At 36.1% G+C, this 20,184-nt stretch overlaps 1 protein-coding gene across 1 annotated transcript in view; it reads left to right on the forward strand.

Annotated features, from left to right (window-relative positions):
• The window catches only part of ARAP2 (ArfGAP with RhoGAP domain, ankyrin repeat and PH domain 2), a 115,318-nt gene that overhangs the window by 34,141 nt on the left and 60,993 nt on the right, over nucleotides 1-20,184 (forward strand). Inside the window, exons 9-12 of the mRNA XM_085322743.1 lie at nucleotides 16,596-16,711; nucleotides 17,829-18,028; nucleotides 18,859-18,944; nucleotides 19,613-19,795. Of these exons, the coding sequence (XP_085178869.1) occupies nucleotides 16,596-16,711; nucleotides 17,829-18,028; nucleotides 18,859-18,944; nucleotides 19,613-19,795 (585 nt within the window). The remainder of the gene's footprint in view (nucleotides 1-16,595; nucleotides 16,712-17,828; nucleotides 18,029-18,858; nucleotides 18,945-19,612; nucleotides 19,796-20,184) is intronic.

The following is a 20,184-nucleotide window of genomic DNA, read 5'->3' on the forward strand; positions in this document are numbered from 1 at the left end:
TGGCCATATCTTGGGACAGAAGTAACTTTTAACCATACAAGTGGCAAAATTGATTTTTATTGTTTGTTTTTCTTCTCAACCTGCGTCCTTTATTTCAAACTATTTTATGTAGCTGGTTAATTTGTGTTATGTAAGGTTACAAGACCATTATGTAAGAGTGAAGAGTAGAGTATTTTTGAAGCATTGTGTATGACATGTCATCGCTTAAGTGTCCATTCCACAAATGTAGTTTTTAAAGCTAAGCGCAGTCACATGTCATGATAGGATATGTGAATTTCATTTCCAAAGTAGGCRAGAATACCATAATGTGCTATTGCAAATTTGTATTTGTTTAGAATATATTTTGTGTTATCAACTTGCCATTTGTGAATTCTGTTTAAAACTCAATTAACCAAATGCAGTTTATGAATTTTCTCTAATGTTAAATTAGTTTGTGTAGGAGAGCTCAGACAAGTAATATCACAGAGAGGTTTTTTGTGTTGCCTGTAAGATAAAGACCCAAGTTCTATGGATAACCTTTAGTGTAAGATAAACTTTAAGCTTTCAGAGTTCAAAGTGTTTTAAGATTTTTAAGCTGAGTCCAGTTTGAAGTRGATAGCAGTATGTTTGACCTTAGGATTTGCTTTATGGGTATGATYGTATCATACCTGGCAGTCCCATCATGATGATTAAAATGTTCCTCTTGGGTGCAATACTAAATAAAAGTATTATTGTACATTAACAAGAGACTTAGATTATGCCTTTAGTTAATTAATGTGCCTTATAACTGACACCATAATGTCTAGAACCCCAAGCAGGTGAAAGCAGGTGATTAATCATAATGTATTTAGTTTGCAGTGGCTGAGTAAGCATGCAAAGCTCAGTGTTCATGAAGAACATTATTTTGACATTCATGATTTCTCTTTGCTTCTTGATAATTTTCAAGAATGGGTGCTGCTTTTGCTCCAATYTCTGTTAGAGTAAGGATCCTTGGAATTTGTTCGAGATGTCCAGAATTTGTATTTTCCTCCCTCTTTTTTTCTTCATACCCTTTTCACCCTCCACCTTTTTTGTTACAAACCATTAATCCAACAGTGGACAACTGACCTGGAATTGTCATCTTCTGCACAGCATATACTAAAAATGCAAACAGCGTCATCGTTGACAGTAGAGGGGAGGCACGTTGGCGTTGCTATTGGACTGGTAAAATAATTGMAATAAAAAGATTGATGCCATTTAGTGGTCTGTATAGATTAGGTCATATGAGTTTTCATTAGTTGTAGAAGATAGGTAGYTTAAAATAAATCTTTTAAAGATAATCCGTAAAATACTGAACTTTAATCCCTTTGTAGCTTTAGTGACATTCTCGTCTTTTGGATATTAAGTAAATTGTTGCTTGTTTGTYCTGGTTTTTGTGTATTATTTGGAGTAGTAAGACATCGTTTGAGACAGTAGCTGAGCATTGTTTTCTTTATTAGCAAGTTTCCTCCTCTATCTTGTTTCTACAAACTTTATTCTAAATAAATGCACCATCCTCACAGCAAAAGGAAGGGAACTTAAGATTTGCAGCATCCTAAGAATATGAGGAATACCCCAGTGTGCTTTCTCGACAATGATTTCTGACTCTGGTTAATAAATTACTAGGCCAACAAATTTGAAATTTATCAACTCAAACTGAATTACTGCTTCATGTAACATATCAGTGCTATTGTTATTAAATTAAATTCTCTYGCTTAAAAAAATTTGCTTGCACTAAAATACCATGTTAGAGATGGCACATTTTAAAACTCGTTCATCAAAAATCAATATCTTATAGATTTTTCTAGAAAACTTCACTCAGAAGTTATTGCTATCTCAGCGTGTGAATGAGACCACCCAAAGATGCACCAAAGTGATTGATCGATTGTCCAAAACCTTAAAAGAAGCATTTGAAAAATAGTGGGGGTTTTTTTCATTACATGCACTGAATTCATAACAAAAATCAACGTTTGTTATTCAGATTCACCGAAGGTCAAAGGACAGGACTTGACAGTGGTTGAGAAGGGAAATTGCCTTCAGCTTAGTAATAGAGAAGATGTACAGGAATGATGCAGGAAATAAGAGTTGTTTGTTTTCTAAGTGAAGTCTAATGACGTAAGTATGTTTTGAATATTTCAAACAATGTCTATCTGTAACTTTTTTCCCCTTTTGAAGTTTTTAGAGCTGCCTTTATGTCATCCCTCTGCAGTATTTCTAGTAAAACTTGCTTTTATAAAAATGTTAACCCGAAGAATGCCGTGATTGACCAATTCATCTTGCTGGCGAAGACCAGCACTTCAATTAGCCCTTTCAGGGAGCCTAACATCCTCTGCTGTTTAACAGACCGTTTCAGCTCTTGCCCGTTCCTCTCCGTTCGCACGAGTTGGGCTATGTCAAAACGGTGCTGCTGACCGGGGGCTGTGGCCCCGTAGCGCCGAGAGCGAAGCGGCCGGCGGGCTGTTTGCAGAGGGCACGCTGCCTCGTGCTGCCGCGTGTTCTCCGGTTGTGCCCGGGCAGGGAGGCGTCTGTCCCCCCGTGCGCCTCTCTACGGTCTGTGTCCGCAGYGCAGCGCTGTCTCGGAGGTACCTGAGCGAGGTTTGCGAAAGGCCTGAGGCGATAAGGCTGCATTAGTATAACTGCTTTGGCTGCACATACCGTTCCTGTTCCACAGGCAGCTGGCCCGACGCTTGAGAGTGTCGGCAGGATGCTGTGCGATGATGCGAGGTGTGGTGGTTTCTCCAGCTGAGGGCCGTAATTCCTTGCCACAGGGTCATAAAGAAGTTCAAAGGCAGATAAAAACGACAGCAGTCAGCAACAGCGGCTCGGTTCCTGCAACACCGGAGTAATTGCAGCCCGTTATTACGATTGACTCTCCCCCGTCTCCCCTGAAGGAACCGAGCAGCTGCCAATTTACTGGGCTGCGAGAAAAGAGATGAGCCGAGAGACGGGGGTCAGAACAAAGTTGAGAAACAGTGATCAAGGCAAAATTCGTTAGATCTGAGTAGTCATAAGAAAGAAAAGGCAGCAGTGCTGACAGGTCATCGCTGGTGCCGAGGTGGGAGATGGAGCCTGACTTTCACGTTGGTTGGTTTGACCTTGCACTTGCCTCTCGGCAAAAGCGAGTGGGGGGGTTCCAGCAGCTGCTGCCTTCCAGGGCAAACCCCGCGCTGCTAGCAGAGATGCCTGCCCTTTCGGTGTGACTTGCAGAGAAGGGGCTTGTTTCACGCTGAATAAAAACATTACTTGTTTCTCTGCGTGTTCCCTGTGTGCTCTGTAATCCTTCCTGTGTGTTTTGAACTGGCAGTTTCTCACTTTCCTGTTACAGCTGAAAAAAAGAATGATATATTACCTGTTTTGTCTTTTCTCACTGTTAGCATTAAATGACAACCTGCAGTAGGCAAAACTTGAAAGTCTAACTTGAGGATGATCTTAGGTAGTAGCACTAGCTTTCAGCTGATGCGAGCAATTAGCAGTTTAATTTATGTGAAACTTGCCTGGCTGTCTTGGTGTTCTCACTAATAAATGCTTACGTGGGTGTAAAAGGGTTACATAAGGCTCTATTTTAGATGTTTCCATTTTGATATTCAGATCAGTGTTCTTCATCCTTCTGTCATAGCTGAGCTATGGAATATCAGAAACATCTCTGTTAATGTATGCAGAGGGAGCTGTTCTGGAATTTTACAGGGAGAAGAAAAAATAAAGGTTAATAGAGTGCACTGTAGGTACAAAACCAGGAGATGTTATCTCATCACAGTTCTTCACGAGTCTGTGGTGCTGGCTCTTCGGGGCTTCTAACTGTGCAGGTCTTTCATCAGCAGACCTAAATTTCATTCTCCTACACTGCATGAAGATGTATTTTAAAATTAGTCTTAAGAAGCCTGCACTGATTTTGTTCTAGCTGCTTGTCCTTGTAAATGGAAAAGTTGAAGGTATGTTTTCAGTATATGCAGAACAGTTTAAGGAAAGCTGTTGCTGGTAGGATTAAACACAGATACCGGGGGTGACTCTTCGGCTTTGTTAATGTCAGATGGAGCTTTGTTGCTAATGTCAGCATGGCCCAAGTTTCATTTTTGCCAAGTATGTTGTTTTGTACCTGAATTCCTCTTCAGCCTACTTTCTTAAAGGCATGATTGTGCTGGGAAAATGCAGATGGAAAATGCTGGGTCGTTACAGATTGCAACTGCCCAATCTTGCTAGTATAAAAGTTTTTTTTTTTTTTTTTTTGTAGTTTTTCTATTCTTACAAAACACTGCAACTCGTTGTAGCTCCCCACCTGTATGCACAGCTGGTACAAAATGCTGCTGCTGAGTTTCAAAATATCCTGAAATGGGGCAATTTTATAATTCTAATTTCGGTTCTGTTTCACCATTTGTAAGACTGTCTTTTACAGGGATCTTATCAACCCCTACAGTCTTGATGCAACTTTTGTGTGATGAGGTAAACCTGCATATGTTCCCGTATGAACGAGAACAGCACTACCAGAAAGTAGTTTCCATTTGCTGGTCTTTGGGTCACGATGTTGCTGTTAGATCAGCCTCTGAATTACATCTCTGTGATTTGTAAGATATCTCAAGTTATCTGAGTATAGTAATGCATGTTTCAAATAACTATAAATTCATAAAATAATTAAAAGACTGTTCTAACAAAACTTTGAGGAAGTAAATTTGTGAACTTGCATAAATGTGAAAGTTAAGCTTCCATTCACCATGTTACCAAGTATATTAATGCTTTTAGAATAATAGTGCATGTAATGATCAAAATCCCTATACAATGTGCAGTGAAGCAGAGTTAACATCAGTCTTGGCAAGTTTTGCTTTTTTAGGGTCTTTTAAAATTCAGATGAGCAGGATTTACTTCTTCCTTGTGAAAGAAGATGGGAGTGAGAGACTGGGAAACGGAAAGGAAAGTAGGAGGCTGGTGGAACCATTATGTGCCAAGGGAGGCACAGGGCTGTAGCCTTTTTGGGGTGCCTCGGGCCATTCCCGGCTCATTCATTGTATGAAAACGGGAAACTCTAAAATTGACAGGAGGTAACTGTAGAAATGGTAAATGGTTCTAGTCTGTTAAAGATCATATAGCTTTCAGTGTTCTTTCTACTAACTAGACCTCTGCAATACCAAGTTTGGAACCTTTTGGAGGGGAGTATGTATTCTGTTTGTTTTTCTATTTTTTTCTTTTTTAATTTGTAATGGTATGAGAGTAAGTATAAGAAGTAGCATGTCTTAAGGCTGCACTTGTTCTGTGTTTGTGTATACAGATAGTTTGCACTTTTCTCTTGGATATTAACCTCTGCTTCTCACTAGCAGAAAATAACTTTTTTGCAAGTTTAAACTTGCTTGTTTTTACATAAGATGCTTTCTAGCTCATAACTTTTTAGGTCTTTAAGACTGATAGTCATAAAGATTTAGACTATTATGCTAATTAAGACACAGATGTTCAGTTCATTAAGGCTATATTAATTCTAGGGCTAAACCTGAATGTAAATTCAATTCAGATGTTTTAGGGCTGGGCCCTCATTCTATTTTGGACTATTATAAAAATGTTTGAGTAGCTTCCTTGCAGCTATAAGCTAATATGTAGCTGTGATGGTTGTCCTTCTCAGCTTTAATAATCACTGTAAAATAAAGATTTTTAAAAATAAAGAAATTTTCACTAAAAGCAAATTGCAAAAGCTTTTATGAACCCATGGTAAAATTGCTTATTTAGGATTGATTTACTGAGAGCTCAGTAATTCCACGAGCATTTAATACTCTAACTTTTTCAATATTTAGGTAGCAAACATGCTTCTAAATTGCATTAATTTATGAAACATTTTTACACTTATTAATAGTGTTTTCTGCATGTAGAATCATTTTATCTTCATGACAAAAGGCACTGGCAAATATACGAATTAATAGACACCAAATAGGAACTTTAAGTGTGTCTATTAGTGGTTCTGAATTATGTAAAATCAAAATACTTCCTATGTGTTCATTTGTCAGTTAGCTTTATCTTTCTATTGTGTATCTCTTTAGGGCAATTTAGCATACAGGAACCTAAAAATATTAGAAGAAAATATTTTATTTTAAAAAAATATATTAATGTTTGAACTACATACAAGCAGAATCTAATCCCCAGAGAGACAGTGCTGAAATGGATGAGTAGTAGGTCAGGAAAGATTTCTGCTCAGCAAGAGCTGCTGTGCAGTGTTACTGTTGTCCTGGCATCATCCCTTGCTTGCACTGGGCATGGCAGAACGTATAGGAAAAATATAGGTGCTGTTGTCGCTTCACTACTTTAGAATAAATATTCTGGAAATTGGAAGAATTCACAAATCATTGTTTGCCCTCCTTAGTTTTCTGATTCTAGTCAACAGTAAGAAGCTTTTGCTTTAAACTGGCTTCTGGAGGAATGTGTCTGTCTCCATGTAGTCCGAGGCACGTTCTTCAAAGTACACATGCATGCCTCTGTGTTTATGTGCAAAATACAGTTCTGCTAAATGAGTATTTATTTGTAAGTGCAAAATTTATTTAGCTAGGTATGTATTTTTATTCAGATATTTCAAAAATATCTGAATTTCAGATTATAAATAAATCTGAAATTTGGTAATGATTGTCTCCATTCTGCTAGAGAGAAGTTTTCTAAAACAAATAAGAATTTATACCATCCAGACAAAAGTTTTGTGTGGGTCTGTATTTCTTTAGATTATTTTTTTTGTCTTAATCTAAAGATAATGATGACACTAGTTAAAGTGCAATTTTTTGGTTCTGTGAACAGCAAGTATGTAAAATTTCCCTAACTGGATTATGCAGCATTAACTCAATCCAGAGATCTCTGTATTTCGTTAATGTACTCTTATTAAGACTTTCTTGTGTATTCTTGCATCATCTTAAAATGCCATTCAGTTTCACAGCATCAGAAATTTGGACTGCAATTGTTACTAAGATCAGCACTGAAATCAGATAGTGATCCAGTTGGGATATATTTGGAATTTAGAGAATTTGGAAAGCCATAGAAACTGTTCTTGTTTTTCTGTCTTTATGGTTGAAAATGCTCTTTATAGTTAATCCTATTTGAATGGCTTTAAAAAGTGTTGAAACAACTTTCTTGTATTAATCCTCCTTTGAAAATATTTTGAATTTTGTTGATTACTTTGAGATTAGATTCAAGAGAGACAAGTAGAAAAGCTTTGGAAAACTTCCTCCAAGAGAAAATATTACTTCTTTTGCTAATAATTATTAATTTATGGAAGGTAAAATTAATCATTTTTTTTACTTGTAAACTGTGATATTGGAGAAGTACATTTCCTTTTTAGTAAAGCAGGAGGTAGGAAGATAAAAATAATTGTCTTTATATATAAAAGAGGACTAAGTGTCTTGAAAGTTTTCTGTTTGCAATCAGAGAATAAAAGTGTTTTTGCTTACTCAATGATATTTTTTACTTGTCAATACATATTTATTCATTTCCGTAGGTAAATTTGGGGGATAGCAGGAACCCCATTGGCTGGAGATTTTCTTGTTTTGCTGGGCTAGAGGGAGAAGGAATTCTCTTACTAGGCTTCTCTTCTGTCCAGTGACAGCTGTACAAAAAGGTCTATAAAGAGAGTCATCAATTTTGCATGATAGCCATTGTATATATCATCTAAATATTCACAATCTGTCCTTCCTCTAGGAATTTAAGCACTTTGTTAGCAGTTTGTCTAGACTATGAATACATAATAAGATTTTTGGTGAATATGTAGACCTTCTGAATGTGAATTCAGAAAGCCATAACTGTACATGGTACTTTTAAAATAAACAGATCCTACTTGTCTCTGGAGAACAGGCTTCATAAATTTGCCAAGAGAGCTTCCAGTTGTGAACCATTTTCAAAGAAGGGTCCAGACGGCTACTTAAAATTTTAATAGTAATAGTTATATTTATAAATGTCTTTGCATCAACAAGAGGTGCTCTGGGTGCTGATTACAGTGAAAATTTTTAACAATACATGCAAGTTTGAGATGGTGGCTATAGGGAAACCTGTNAAAAAAAAAAAAAAAAAAAAAAAAAAAAAAAAAAAAAGAAAGAAAGAAAGGGATGGAAGGGATGAAACAGTAAAAGCAAGGACAGCTGAGGAATTTCCAGGTAATAATATGAGGTTTCACTTACGTTGAAGTAACATCCCTTTGGGGCAAAAATGCATCAAACAAATAGCAAAGAACAAACTCTGAAATGGAACAAATCTCCGTGTGTTACACATTGCGTACCGTAAGGAGCGGTCGTCTCTGTTACTATGAGCAAAGAAATGTTGCTGTTATAAGTGAGCGTTTGAATAAGACTAAAGGTGAAAGACATGAATATAGGCTGTACTTGCTTGTGACAGGCTTTTAATTTTGTTTACATGTTTATTTAGCTGCACACGTCTGTGTGCGCTCATGACTCTTCCAGAGGCAGCCAAACGTGGAGATCGCAGCACAGGCACGCTGCAGTTGCGCCAGCCTCTTCAGCTAGTAAGATACCGAACTGCGACAAGCTACGTGGTAGCGAGGAGCCTTGCCGGAAAGGAGTTCCAGTAATTGTTCAAAGGGGAATTTTGTCTGCACCAGTTTTTCATGGAGGGGCAAAAAAGAGCGGTTAAGTCTCTCCTGCCTGATATCTGTCAGGGTATCGAGGGAGACCGCTAGACATGCAATGTTATCAGCTTGCTTTTGGTGCGTGGTTCTTGGTGGCTCAGATGGGGGACTGTGGCTCTTTCCTCGTGCCTTGAGTGATAAGGAAAAGAAAGCATTGATGTGCAGAGTTTATTTTCTGTACCTCGGCTGAACTCTGAATTGTAATACTGTTGAAGAAGTCAGTCCTTTCAGTATTTTTCTAAAGTAACTGTGCAAATTACTGTGGTACCTTTAAGTCATGAACTCTACCTTCTAGTAATAGCTTTCAATTGCTTTGAGTTAAAATGTACAGCTTTACTTAAATTCAATTACTTGCACTATTGCAACAACTCTCACAGTTTCAGAAATAACAAAAAAAGGTTATTGGACCATCACTAACTGTCACGCTTACAAATTATTTGTAATCTTTGCATCATAATATGAAGACCTTTTCATAACTCTGATGTTGAAACTCTGGTTTTGCTCATAATTCAGAGAGTTGGTTGGTGATTATACAGCAAAGCAACTGATAACCCCCAAACTAGATACTGGATGGAGTCGTCTGATAAATGTCATATTTAAAAAATAAGTCAGTGGGATTTCTGATGGGTCCGGCTTATTGATGAGCCACATCAATGACAAGTATTTCTGCAACATAGTGTGTTTTTTTCCTTCTCTTTCAATTTGCTTCTGTAGTAGTGAGAAGCTCATTAATGTCTGGAATTTTGATTTTTACTGTACTTCTCATTGCCATTGTCTTTTCTGATTTTGAGGACTAAGAAATTAAACTTTTATTTATCTGTTTAATTACTAGTGCTTATTAGTAGCTGTGGTCTTTGGACATTTCTTCCTAGGCTGTATCATCTGGTCTTAATTCACTGTGAACATACACTAAAGCCTTTACTTCAGGGAGTGGAAAGGAGAGGAAAGGGGGGGTTAATGTCCTCTACTGTGGCTTATATTCCTTACACGTTGTTAAGACGCAAGTTCTTCAGTAGCTGCCGTTATGGTGAATTTGGTTGAAGTCAAACATCTGTCTAGATTAAGAACATTTTGGGGGTTAGAAATGTACCTGTGATTATGTAAACCTCATTTTCTTGGGAAACTGAACTAAAAACCTGTGAAAATTCAAACCAGATCTGTGTGAAAGAACATTATCACGTTTACAGATTTGTGTGCCCCCTTTAAAGGTGGGAGAAAGGTGGGTTACTTCTCCAGCCTTAATTTCACACTATTAAATCTATAGAATCTATTATTGTGCAGGGGATACAGTAACATTTTTCTTTTCCTTTTCCCACAGGATCAGTAGATCAATCAGTGCCTTGTTTACTTAGTAAATGTTAGTAATGTCCTAATTTCTTCCCACGTGCTTTTTACTGTACACTGTTGAAAAATGCCTTAAAGCAAAAGTCTTTCACCAAAAGAAGATAGTTCTGTGAAGAAATGATCAGTTCATGTTGTGTTTGGCTACTTGAGGAACAAGGATTAACTTATTTTTCATCCATTTCTGTTAGATAAGGGAATGTGGTTGCCTCCTCCTCCTTATGACCGCACAGGGTGTATGATTCAAATATCCATATATTTTGTGTTATCTGTTTCTCTCTCTCTTTCATTGAGGGGGAAGAGGGAAAGAGGAGGGGAGAGTTTAATGTCTCACCATACCTACCTGAAATACTATTTTCCTAGTTCTCAGCTATTCTGCAGAAGAAACCCTAGAGCTTCAAGTCAGATACTAGAAAATGAAAAATGTGCAACGAAATGACTGTATGTTAAGGCTTTTGATTTACACTGTGTAGAAATTGGCTAAGGCAAAGATAAGAGGCAACTCTCCCAGATAATACTCAGTCACATTAAATATGTGATCATCCCTTTTTTTTTGTGTTTTGCAATCTGTAGAGTTAAGATGGTTTTCATTTTCATATGTCCTAGATCGGTCCATTCAGCAAGCAAGACATCGTCCTGGTGGTACATAATCAAGTAATTTAAAACTGCATTCATACTGTAAAATTCAAACACGTGCCAAATCCAGACATCTTAACACCAAGTTAAGGTTCTAAACTACTTCTGTAGTGAGTGGATAAAGAGATTTGTAACATAAATGATAAGTGATCTAAGAATGTAGCTGCATTTGTGTGTTAGACAGGAATGCGTTTTTGAAGCAGCTCTCAGAATTGTCCCTGCTTGCCGTGCCTTGGCTTGCAGCGTGGAGCCATCCCGAAGCGCGGGCACTGGAGGCCTCTGCTGTAAATGCGCTGCAGGGTCGTTAGCACAGCTAATGCGCTCTGCTCCAGACCACTATGCTGCAAACTGCCCTACAGTGCGTGGTACTGACTAGAGCCAGTCTGGTGTCCTCTCTTTTCCTTTTATCCTTGCTCTTTCTTTTGTCCTTTCTTTCTTGCCCTCTATTTTTAGCCCTATCCTTTCCTTTTTCCCCATCCTTTTGATTTTCCTTCCCCACAAAACTATAGATGTCAGGTCCTCATCACCAAAATGTTTTGTAATTTGTAGCCTGAATCATACTCAACTGATTCTGTTATTGGGCTTAGAACTTGGGAATTTTGCTAACTAAGTAAAGAACCTAAAACTGATGATGTGACTACCCCCAGGAATTATAATAGATGAACACAAAGCTACAGAATTAACATACACAGACAGCTTCAGTTTTAGCATCTCCATGCTCATCAGGGCTTGAGGGTTCTTCTTCTTCTTCTTTTTTTTTTTTCCTGTGTAATTATATACGATATGCTTCACTGACATTTTGAAACCTCATTAGTAAGACCAAGAGTGAGTGAGTATGTTTTTAGTCTTGGTGCTTTTGATTCCAATCCATGATATGCGACTATCACCTAAAATCTAAGTTGTAAGATTTTAGGCTGAAATAAGGGACATGAGTCCTTAAGGATCAGGAAAGCCTAATGAAAGATAATTGAATAGGCAAAGGCAAAGTATAATTAAAAAGGAGAAGAAATCAATATAAACTTCTGGAGAAGAATTAATATCGAATCAATTTCTGCACTGTTAGTCACTATTTCTCAAACTGATACATAAGCATGTCTTAAGTTTTTATAAATTTCTCCATCTTTCTATTGCAAAAGTTAACCTTCCCTGCTAGCTAGAAAGGCTGAACTATATAGCTATGCTATGCTAACTAAGCTGTAATTGCCTTACTTGAACTGTTCTAGTTACTGGCCTCTCTGAAATAATTTGGCTACTTGAAGGGAATCAAGTGGCATAAGGTTAGTGTAAAGGAAAAGTCTAAATCATGTAAAAATGTTAAGGTCCTTCCCAGGTTTTTTCAGAAGTAATTTTTAGTCTAATTTTCACAAACCTGGTGATAGCTTCCCAAAAGTAAACCTGATAAGCTATTGCAAGTAGCAGAGGTAAGTGCAAGGAAATGTGTAAGACTGTATTTTGGAACTTTCATCAGAAGCATTGCGATTAAAGATCGAGACCCTTCTGTGTATGGACAGTAGCACAGGAATAGAGTCTTGTATCTATCTATATCTATCTGTCTATATAGATAGATAATACATATCTCTCTATATATAGATATTCTCCTGAAAACATGGCAGAAATATTCCTTCTTATATGCTCTTGTTGTTATCCCCTTAATCCTCTAGCAGACATCTGAGATAAAAATGTGGACTGATATTTCTGATGGGAAAATATTAGAGTTAGTTAACCTTTAAAATAAAACTGAGAGTTATTTCCAAGGATTTTTCTGAGGGAGAAGTGTAAGCTTGTACTCGCTTTTTGTGTTGTTTCTTTAAATCAAGTCTTTTTTTCAAGTTATATCTTTAAAATAATGTTGAATTCATTAAAGACTGATTATCCAAAGACACAATTATAACTGCTAAACCAGCGAAATCTAAGGAATGCAGGCAACAGCTCTGGACTCCTGTGTTCAGATAAATTTTGATTTGGCCAATCTAGCTAACAGGAATGCTGGCCAAAGTGGCAGTAATGTAAAACTGGAAGAAAAAAAAAATAGGAACATATTATACTATTCAAGGAGAAGAGGAATAGTTTTGTGGATATGGCCTGTTCGTTAACTGAGAACCACAAGATTCACACCATCATTACAGATTTGCATAAAAATTTCACAGAGAAAGATGCTTAGACCTATCATTTTAAGCTAACATGCCAAAAGTTATGAATGTTCCGCAACTCTGAAAATCAGACTTCATAGATTTTACTCATAAATGTAGTTAAATTTTCCTTAAACTCAGTGTATATTTCTGTGTCTATAAAATGGTGATATTATATTACAAAGATAGGAGACTAATTTTGTAGCTCATTGAGTTGCATATAGAAGAAAAGAATCAAAGAAATATTAATATAGTCTGTGTACTGACCAGATATCAGGATAGCCTTTGTCTATGTAAAGGTACTATGTTACAGAGAAGCAAGTTTGTAGACGGATATGCACTATGTAGATAGACTTTAAAGAATGTTAAATATATATATATATATATATATATGTATAAAATTTCATGGTTCAGGTACAGATGACAGATTTTTATAGGTTTTGAACAGGAAGGATAATGACAATAGGATTCACACATAATAATTATTCAGGAGGGAGCTGTAACCTTTCAGAAACCCAGTATTTATCACATAGTTAACTACTTTCCTCTATTTCCTCTATTAATATTTTTAGCTCAGTTAACTGTGCTGTTTAGTGAATCCTGTTGGTCTGTTGTTATACACATAAAGCGTGGATTTYTTTTTAAAAAAATCTCCTATTGTCAACTGATTTTTTTCACCTTCTCCAAATGCATCCAGATAATATCAATATAGACATCTAAAATTTAAAACCAAACAAAACAAAAACCCACAGAAACTCAGCATTCTCTGTATTTTTGAATATTCTTAAATATTTTCTTCAATTGTCAGAAAATCTAACATATAGTTTAATCTATCTAGAGGAATGAACTTTCAGACTGTTGGAGCAGAGCAATTCTTATTCCAAAAAGATACTGCTTGGTCTTGCTGTCAGTACATTTCGTGTAGTGCTTGAATGGCCAAATTGTCCTCTTGTGCACTCAAAATGAATGCATTTATTTTTCAAAGTGGAGCATTTCTTTCCCTCTGTACCAATTCCCACATCTGTTTCTGAAGGCGAGAACCAGGCTACACTTTTGAAAGCATATAATTCTGAACCTTGAAAATTAGCTTCCAGTGCACTTGTCACTCACAAAGCCTAGTTTATGCCAAACGTTGTACAGTAACCATGAAGAGTTTGTTTGGACCATTTCAGAGAGAACCCTATTTTCACACACCTACAAAATCAGTTAATTTACCTTCTTTTTCACTTCTGAAAAGTATATTCCTCGCTCGTGATTTCTTCACCTTTCTGATATTCCTCACACTGAAATTCGGTACACTAAGTTCTTACAAACGTGTTGAATTAAAAGCATGGAAAGTAGTTACTCTCTTCAGTGGGACTGGTTGCATACTTTGGATATGTGTACAAATTTTTTGAGGCTTGATGTTCCGACTATCAGTAAAGACTTTGTATTCAATTTCTTCTGTTTATAAATGCTAAGTTTTGCATTAAGTTCAGTACAAAAAAAAAATTGGTGTCTGTCTTTAAATAGTGGCTGGTATTAGGATAGGGAAAGTGAAGGGCCCTTAAGCTTGGAAAACAGGAAAATGAAGGGAATATAGGACAGAGATTTTTAAGATGGAATGGTGTGGGATACGTAGATAACTAGTAGTTTGTTGATGTTTCCTTTAGCACAAGAGCGAAAGCCATGAAATGAAATTCTTTGTTGACAGATTAAAATAAACATACATGCACAGAAGGAAGTACTTGTTGTGCACCATGAGTAGTTGGGAAATTCAGGAAAGTAGGATGCTGTGGAGGTCTTTGAGCGTGAACTTGTTTAAATTCCTTGGGGATATGGCTGTCGATGACTATTAAGTGTGATGGCTTGGCAGCAGCTGGTTGTTCAGGGACTTTCTGAGCTAGAAGTCCCTAGATTGCTGGAAGCTTATTTGAGAAGATGAGAATATACCTTTACTTGGTTTACACTTTTTTTTATGACAGTTGCCAATAACAAGTGCTTAAGGGGAAGCTACTGTGTGCACTAGATGAACTTTGATCAGGCTCAGTATGATAGTTTTTATGGTCACTCTTCTTCATTACTCTTCTTTTACTTTCAATAACCTCTAATCTAGACTTGAGAGTGTATTAAACTCCTATTAATTGTGTTTTCTGGCAGTCATTCAGCTGTCATTTAATAACAAAGAATGTGGTGCACAGTTATCCAGGTACAAGCATAGTCTTGTTACTGCCCTTTTAAATCTGACCACCTTAGAGTTATAGACAATTAATTGACGCATGCCTCTAATTTACCACTTAAATGTACAAATCACTTAAGTGTAAAAAGTGGAAGATTATTTTTTCATTTTGTCTTGCTCATTTGATTTAAGACACTGCTACTAATAGAAGTTGGAATTTAGTACTGCATTTTTCCATCTTCTCTCTTTTTTACTCTGTATTTCATGCTTCTGTTTGTCAGTGGTGATGTCTGACTTTTAAGAATGTTTCATTGCTACAAAACATGCTGTCAAGCTCATACTCAAAAAGAGATTATACTGCCCACTCCTTTCCCAAAGAACTGCTCTTTGAGGATGAATTAGGGACTGTGTAGGCTTCACAGAGATCTTTTCCAAAGCAGATGTATCTGTATCAAAACCATCGATTTAAAGAAAAATTGGTGGGGAGGGTGGCTGAGGTTGAGGGAAAAGAATAAGAATGTGTATGTTACAGGGAATAAGAGTAGAGGAGAACTAGAAACATTCAAGAAAAACAATTATGTGATGAGTGGCTAAGCTAGAAAGATTGTTGAAAAGTTCTTAATTTTTATAAATCACGCTGAAATCCACATCTTGAATACTCAGTACCAAAGAAATATTTGATAACTTTAATCCTGTTGTTGATGTACTTAATGTAATTTGTTTTGTGAATTTTGCTCTGCACGTGAGCTTTAATGTTATTACAAAATTTGAAAATCTCATGAAAAGAAACTTGTCAGTGATGCAGGTTTAAATATGTATTTAATAGAAAACCAATCTCCCCTGCAAATGCAGGTAACTGCTGCGACTTTTGTCTGCAGTGGCCGCATTTTGTATCTACTCATATCAGCTCTCACCCAGTTATCTTTTGAAAAGTGACTTATTAAACATCTTGCAGATGTGGATTCGGCTTTTTTACTTGAGTGAGGATTTTTTATTTCTAGTGCAGTTAGTGTTTCCAAGAAGTCGGCTCATATTCCAAGAAATATGAAATAAACTTGTGAAGGTGATCGCTGCTAGACGAACATCTAAATTAGTTTAAGAAAGAAATAATGCGTATTCAGAATATGTCAGAAATAAACATATATATGACTTCTCATTTTTTTCAGGCAAAAATGCCTAACATCTCTAATTGGGCCACAAATAACTCTTGGGCTATTTTAGGTATAGGGCTTTTCTTTAAAACATGTTTGACATGTTTAGTTCACATAATCCATCAGCAGCATGAGCAGTCAAAGATATAAAAACTATAATTTTTATATATTTTGTTAAAACATTCTGTTTAAAAGCAGGCAAAGCTGCTGTCAATGAGAAGAATTTAGATAGATTGACATTATTTAGCCCATAAAGCATGATTTAAGCTAGAAACTCCTATACTTTTAGATGCACGTTTTATTGTAACGTGTTATTTACCTTTTTCCCTTTATTAAAAGCTATAGTATGTGTTTCTTCTGCCACTCACAATCAAACAAGATCATTCAAGCAGGCTTCAAAATTGGAAGGATAGTATTTTGACATAGTTTAATATAGCTTTAGTTATTTCTTAATGAATTAGGAAGAGATTGCATGTTGTTGCCAAAAACAGTACTACTGACCCTGCATTTTTGGACCATGCTGATTTAATTGTTTTGTAATGTTTCTGATTCTTGAATAATTGAAAACTCTAATTTTATTGTCTTTCCCTTAGGATTTTAAGACAGGATTTGGTATCACTTTAATCCCTATGAATGTGGCAAACGTAAAACAAGTGGATCGGACTGCAAGGCAATCTTTTGAAATAATTACTCCTTATAAAAGCTTTAGGTGAGAACTTTAATATAAATATTAAAAATATGAAAATGATGGTATAACCTAGTTTAGGTGAAAAAGTAATCTTTTAATGTTTTTAATATGCTTTTTTAAAAACAACCTAAGGCTTCATTTAGCTGTGCACTTCAGCAGTTATGTCCCTTACTAGACATTGTATGCCCACAGATTCGTATCTTTACATAGGAGTCTTTGCTGATTCTGTGCTTGGACAGAAGAAAAGAAAATTACTGTAAACACTTTATCTTAAAGAAATAATAAACTACAGTACTGAAAAAAATGTGCATCCATCTAATATTAAGCATTTCATTCTAAAAAAAAAGAATCAGTTGTATTCCACCCAATGTGAAAATCCTCTACTGAAGTCGGTAGAAAGTCCCACTGTGGCCGAAACTGTGACCTTTAATGATTTTTAAGAAAACAAAATAAAAGTGCATACTAATAAAGATATGAAAGCCTTTTATTAAGTGCAGCAGTGTTTCTTAAATGAAATCTCAATAATATAGGAAGAGAAGAAATCACTTTGTTCTCCTTCGATTGTTAAAGGTTAACTTTGAGATAGGAGACTGAAAAGCAAACAATTTCCTTTCATTCTCAGCAGACCAGAGTAGCAGGTAAATTAGTCTTGATCAGTGATTCGGGTCTATGGTTACACGGTAGATAGCAAGTTCTTTGAACTTCTCTAAGCCATCACCCTGTTGGTGTGTGTTTTGGTATTACTTTTATTTTTCAAAAAAATCAATTTAAATGAAAAGCCTTTTTTTTTGACTGTTATATGTAGCAAATCTATTTTTACTGCTTAGTAAGTCTCCGTGCTTCTGTAAGTCAATCTATGCTGTTGTTAAAGTACAGGTTTTAAATTTATGTGTTGACATAAAAAGATTGAAAGTAACTCAGGACCATAACATGAAAGTTGCAAATACTGTATACTGAGGACTTTTCACTGAATAACAGTACAAAGTAATATATTCCATCTTAGTATTTAAATCTATGTAAAAGAGGGTTTTTTGACTCTTATTTCACATACAGATACAATAAATAAGAGAGACTACAGACGCTGTTTAATTGGGTTTTAAAATACAGATCAATAATGCAGAAAAGTCAATTGTTTCAGCTTTACAGCAGAGTCGGAAAGAGAGAAACAAGACTGGATTGAAGCACTGCAGCAATCAATAGCAGAAACTCTGTCTGATTATGAAGTAGCTGAGAAGATTTGGTTCAATGAGTCAAACAGGAGCTGTGCTGACTGTAAAGCTCCCAATCCTGACTGGGCGTCCATCAATCTCTGTGTTGTCATTTGTAAGAAGTGTGCAGGTAGAGTAATTAATGATAAGCCATGTGGTTTCTACAAAATGTCGTATTTGCATAGCTGTGCAGGTCCTTCCATTAGCTTTTTTATTTTTAGCATGCCATCCTTGCAAAAGTTTTGACAAAAAATGAACGTAATGTTTTAATACTACTAAGTTCATCCGTATTTTAAAGCACTTTCATGCATAAATGACAGGTCTGCAAGGTGATTGGTGTTCCTCCGATGAATATTTGGTGAAAATGAAGGTACACTAGCACTTCTTGGAAATGGTTGGCTTTTGCCAAGGCCGGATTCCAATGCATAACAATTTGCACAGTTACACAGTAACTGTGGACACAGTAAAACATAAAGCTGGGATATTAATTCGACTACATCAGACCATATTTCGCTGTCAAAAAGGATATTTTTTTCAGATAGTACTACAAATTCAGTTATGTCTTTTTGTACTTTTTTTTTTAATGTGTTCTTAAGCAGTAAATGCAGGGAAAGAATTCTTTAGGTCTTTTCTTTTCAAAACAAACCCTTCAAAGGATGTTCCACATCAGACAGCATACTTTATTTATTCTTTACTATCAAACATGTAAAATATGCATATTTGTATAACCTAAAGAGGATGCTATTCCTGCTCCAAATGCAATCTATTTTTTTTCTGGCAGTGGGGTGAGGTGAAGTGGTGTTGATACTTTTACTATATATTCAAACATCAAACAAAATACCTTTTTTTTAGAAAAATGATAGAATAAATCTGTATTCGTGAAAATTGTAGTTTTGTTACCTCAGAAGAGAGACTCAGTTTAAGTTCTTTAATTAAGTAGAAGTATTCTTTGATTTCCAGGACAGCACAGATCTCTCGGACCTAGAGATTCAAAGGTCCGGAGCCTAAAGATGGATACCAGCATCTGGAGCAATGAACTTATTGAGGTATATTGTGATATTTTAACTCTTTGTTATGACTTGAAAATTACAGCATGTATAGGAATTATCTGTTTGTTTTAGTTGCAATAAAACTAACCGTATAGATGCTAAATTCTAATAAACTTGACCTTTCTGGGAGTACTGAATCCCTAAGTTTTTCAAAATACTCTTTTGCTTTGAGAAACATCTGTAGCATTTTCTTTTATTTCCTGGAGCATGTAGTTTTGGAAGGAAATGGAAAATGAGATGCTTTAGAGCCATCACAATAGGCGGGATTGGGAGAGGGGAGAAGAAGGGAGAGCGTCTCCTCACTAGAAGGTTAGTTGCTGTCGTGTATTTAGAAGTGATGCTGATAGACAGGGTTGAGGTATTGCAGTATAAGTCTTGGTTAGCCTTGTAAAGCTTTTGCTGGGAAATCACGAGTATTTTATTATTATTATTATTTATGTATTTTTATATTTTATGTATTTTTATACACTTTCATTATTCATTTATAGGTCACCTGAAGCTATGACTTCAAGAGGCTTCCACTGCCTCTCCTGCAGTCTCTCTCCTGCATTCTTCTCTTCTTTAATAATTTTTTTTTCTTACTTTAGCAGATGAAAACTATTTAGACACTAGCTTAGTATCTTTCATACTGTTTGTTTGTTTGCTTTCCGTTATGCATCACCCAGCTCTTTATCATCATTGGAAATAAGAGGGCAAACAGTTTTTGGGCAGGAAATCTTCCTCCAGATGAAGAGCTGCACGTGGATGCCCCTGCAGAAAAAAGGATAGCATTCATTACACAAAAATACAAGGAGGGAAAATTCAGGAAAGCACCTTTTGTCTACAAAACCAAAGAACAGTTGAATAAGGTAATACTAGAACAGATAAGTCCTTACCATGCCTGTTGTATTGATCTTTGTGCATTTTGGTCAACTTGTGAAATTAGTGAAAGACAAATTCAGAATCTTGAACTGTATCTGTCACAGAACTGAATAAGGCTTGTTATGGAGCCTTTGTGTACATCATTTCATGAAGCTGTGATTTTTTTAGTGACAGCTATTCAACGTCAATCCAGTCTCAAGCACTATAGCCAATATTAAAGCTCTCAGATATTTTGAGTATAAAAGGCTCCACGTTTTAATTCTGTATTAGGTAGCCATTGTTTGGGATAAGAGTGGTTTAACTGCAGAGTAATCTTGTGGTAGTTTGAAAATAGGCCAGTAACAATGAGTCTCTATTGTTCTTTTAGCTACTTTGA

The sequence above is a fragment of the Rhea americana genome, unplaced genomic scaffold (genome assembly GCF_003343005.1).
Source record: "Rhea americana isolate MKP2758 unplaced genomic scaffold, rheAme1 scaffold_8, whole genome shotgun sequence".
Classification (NCBI taxonomy): Eukaryota; Metazoa; Chordata; class Aves; order Rheiformes; family Rheidae; genus Rhea; species Rhea americana.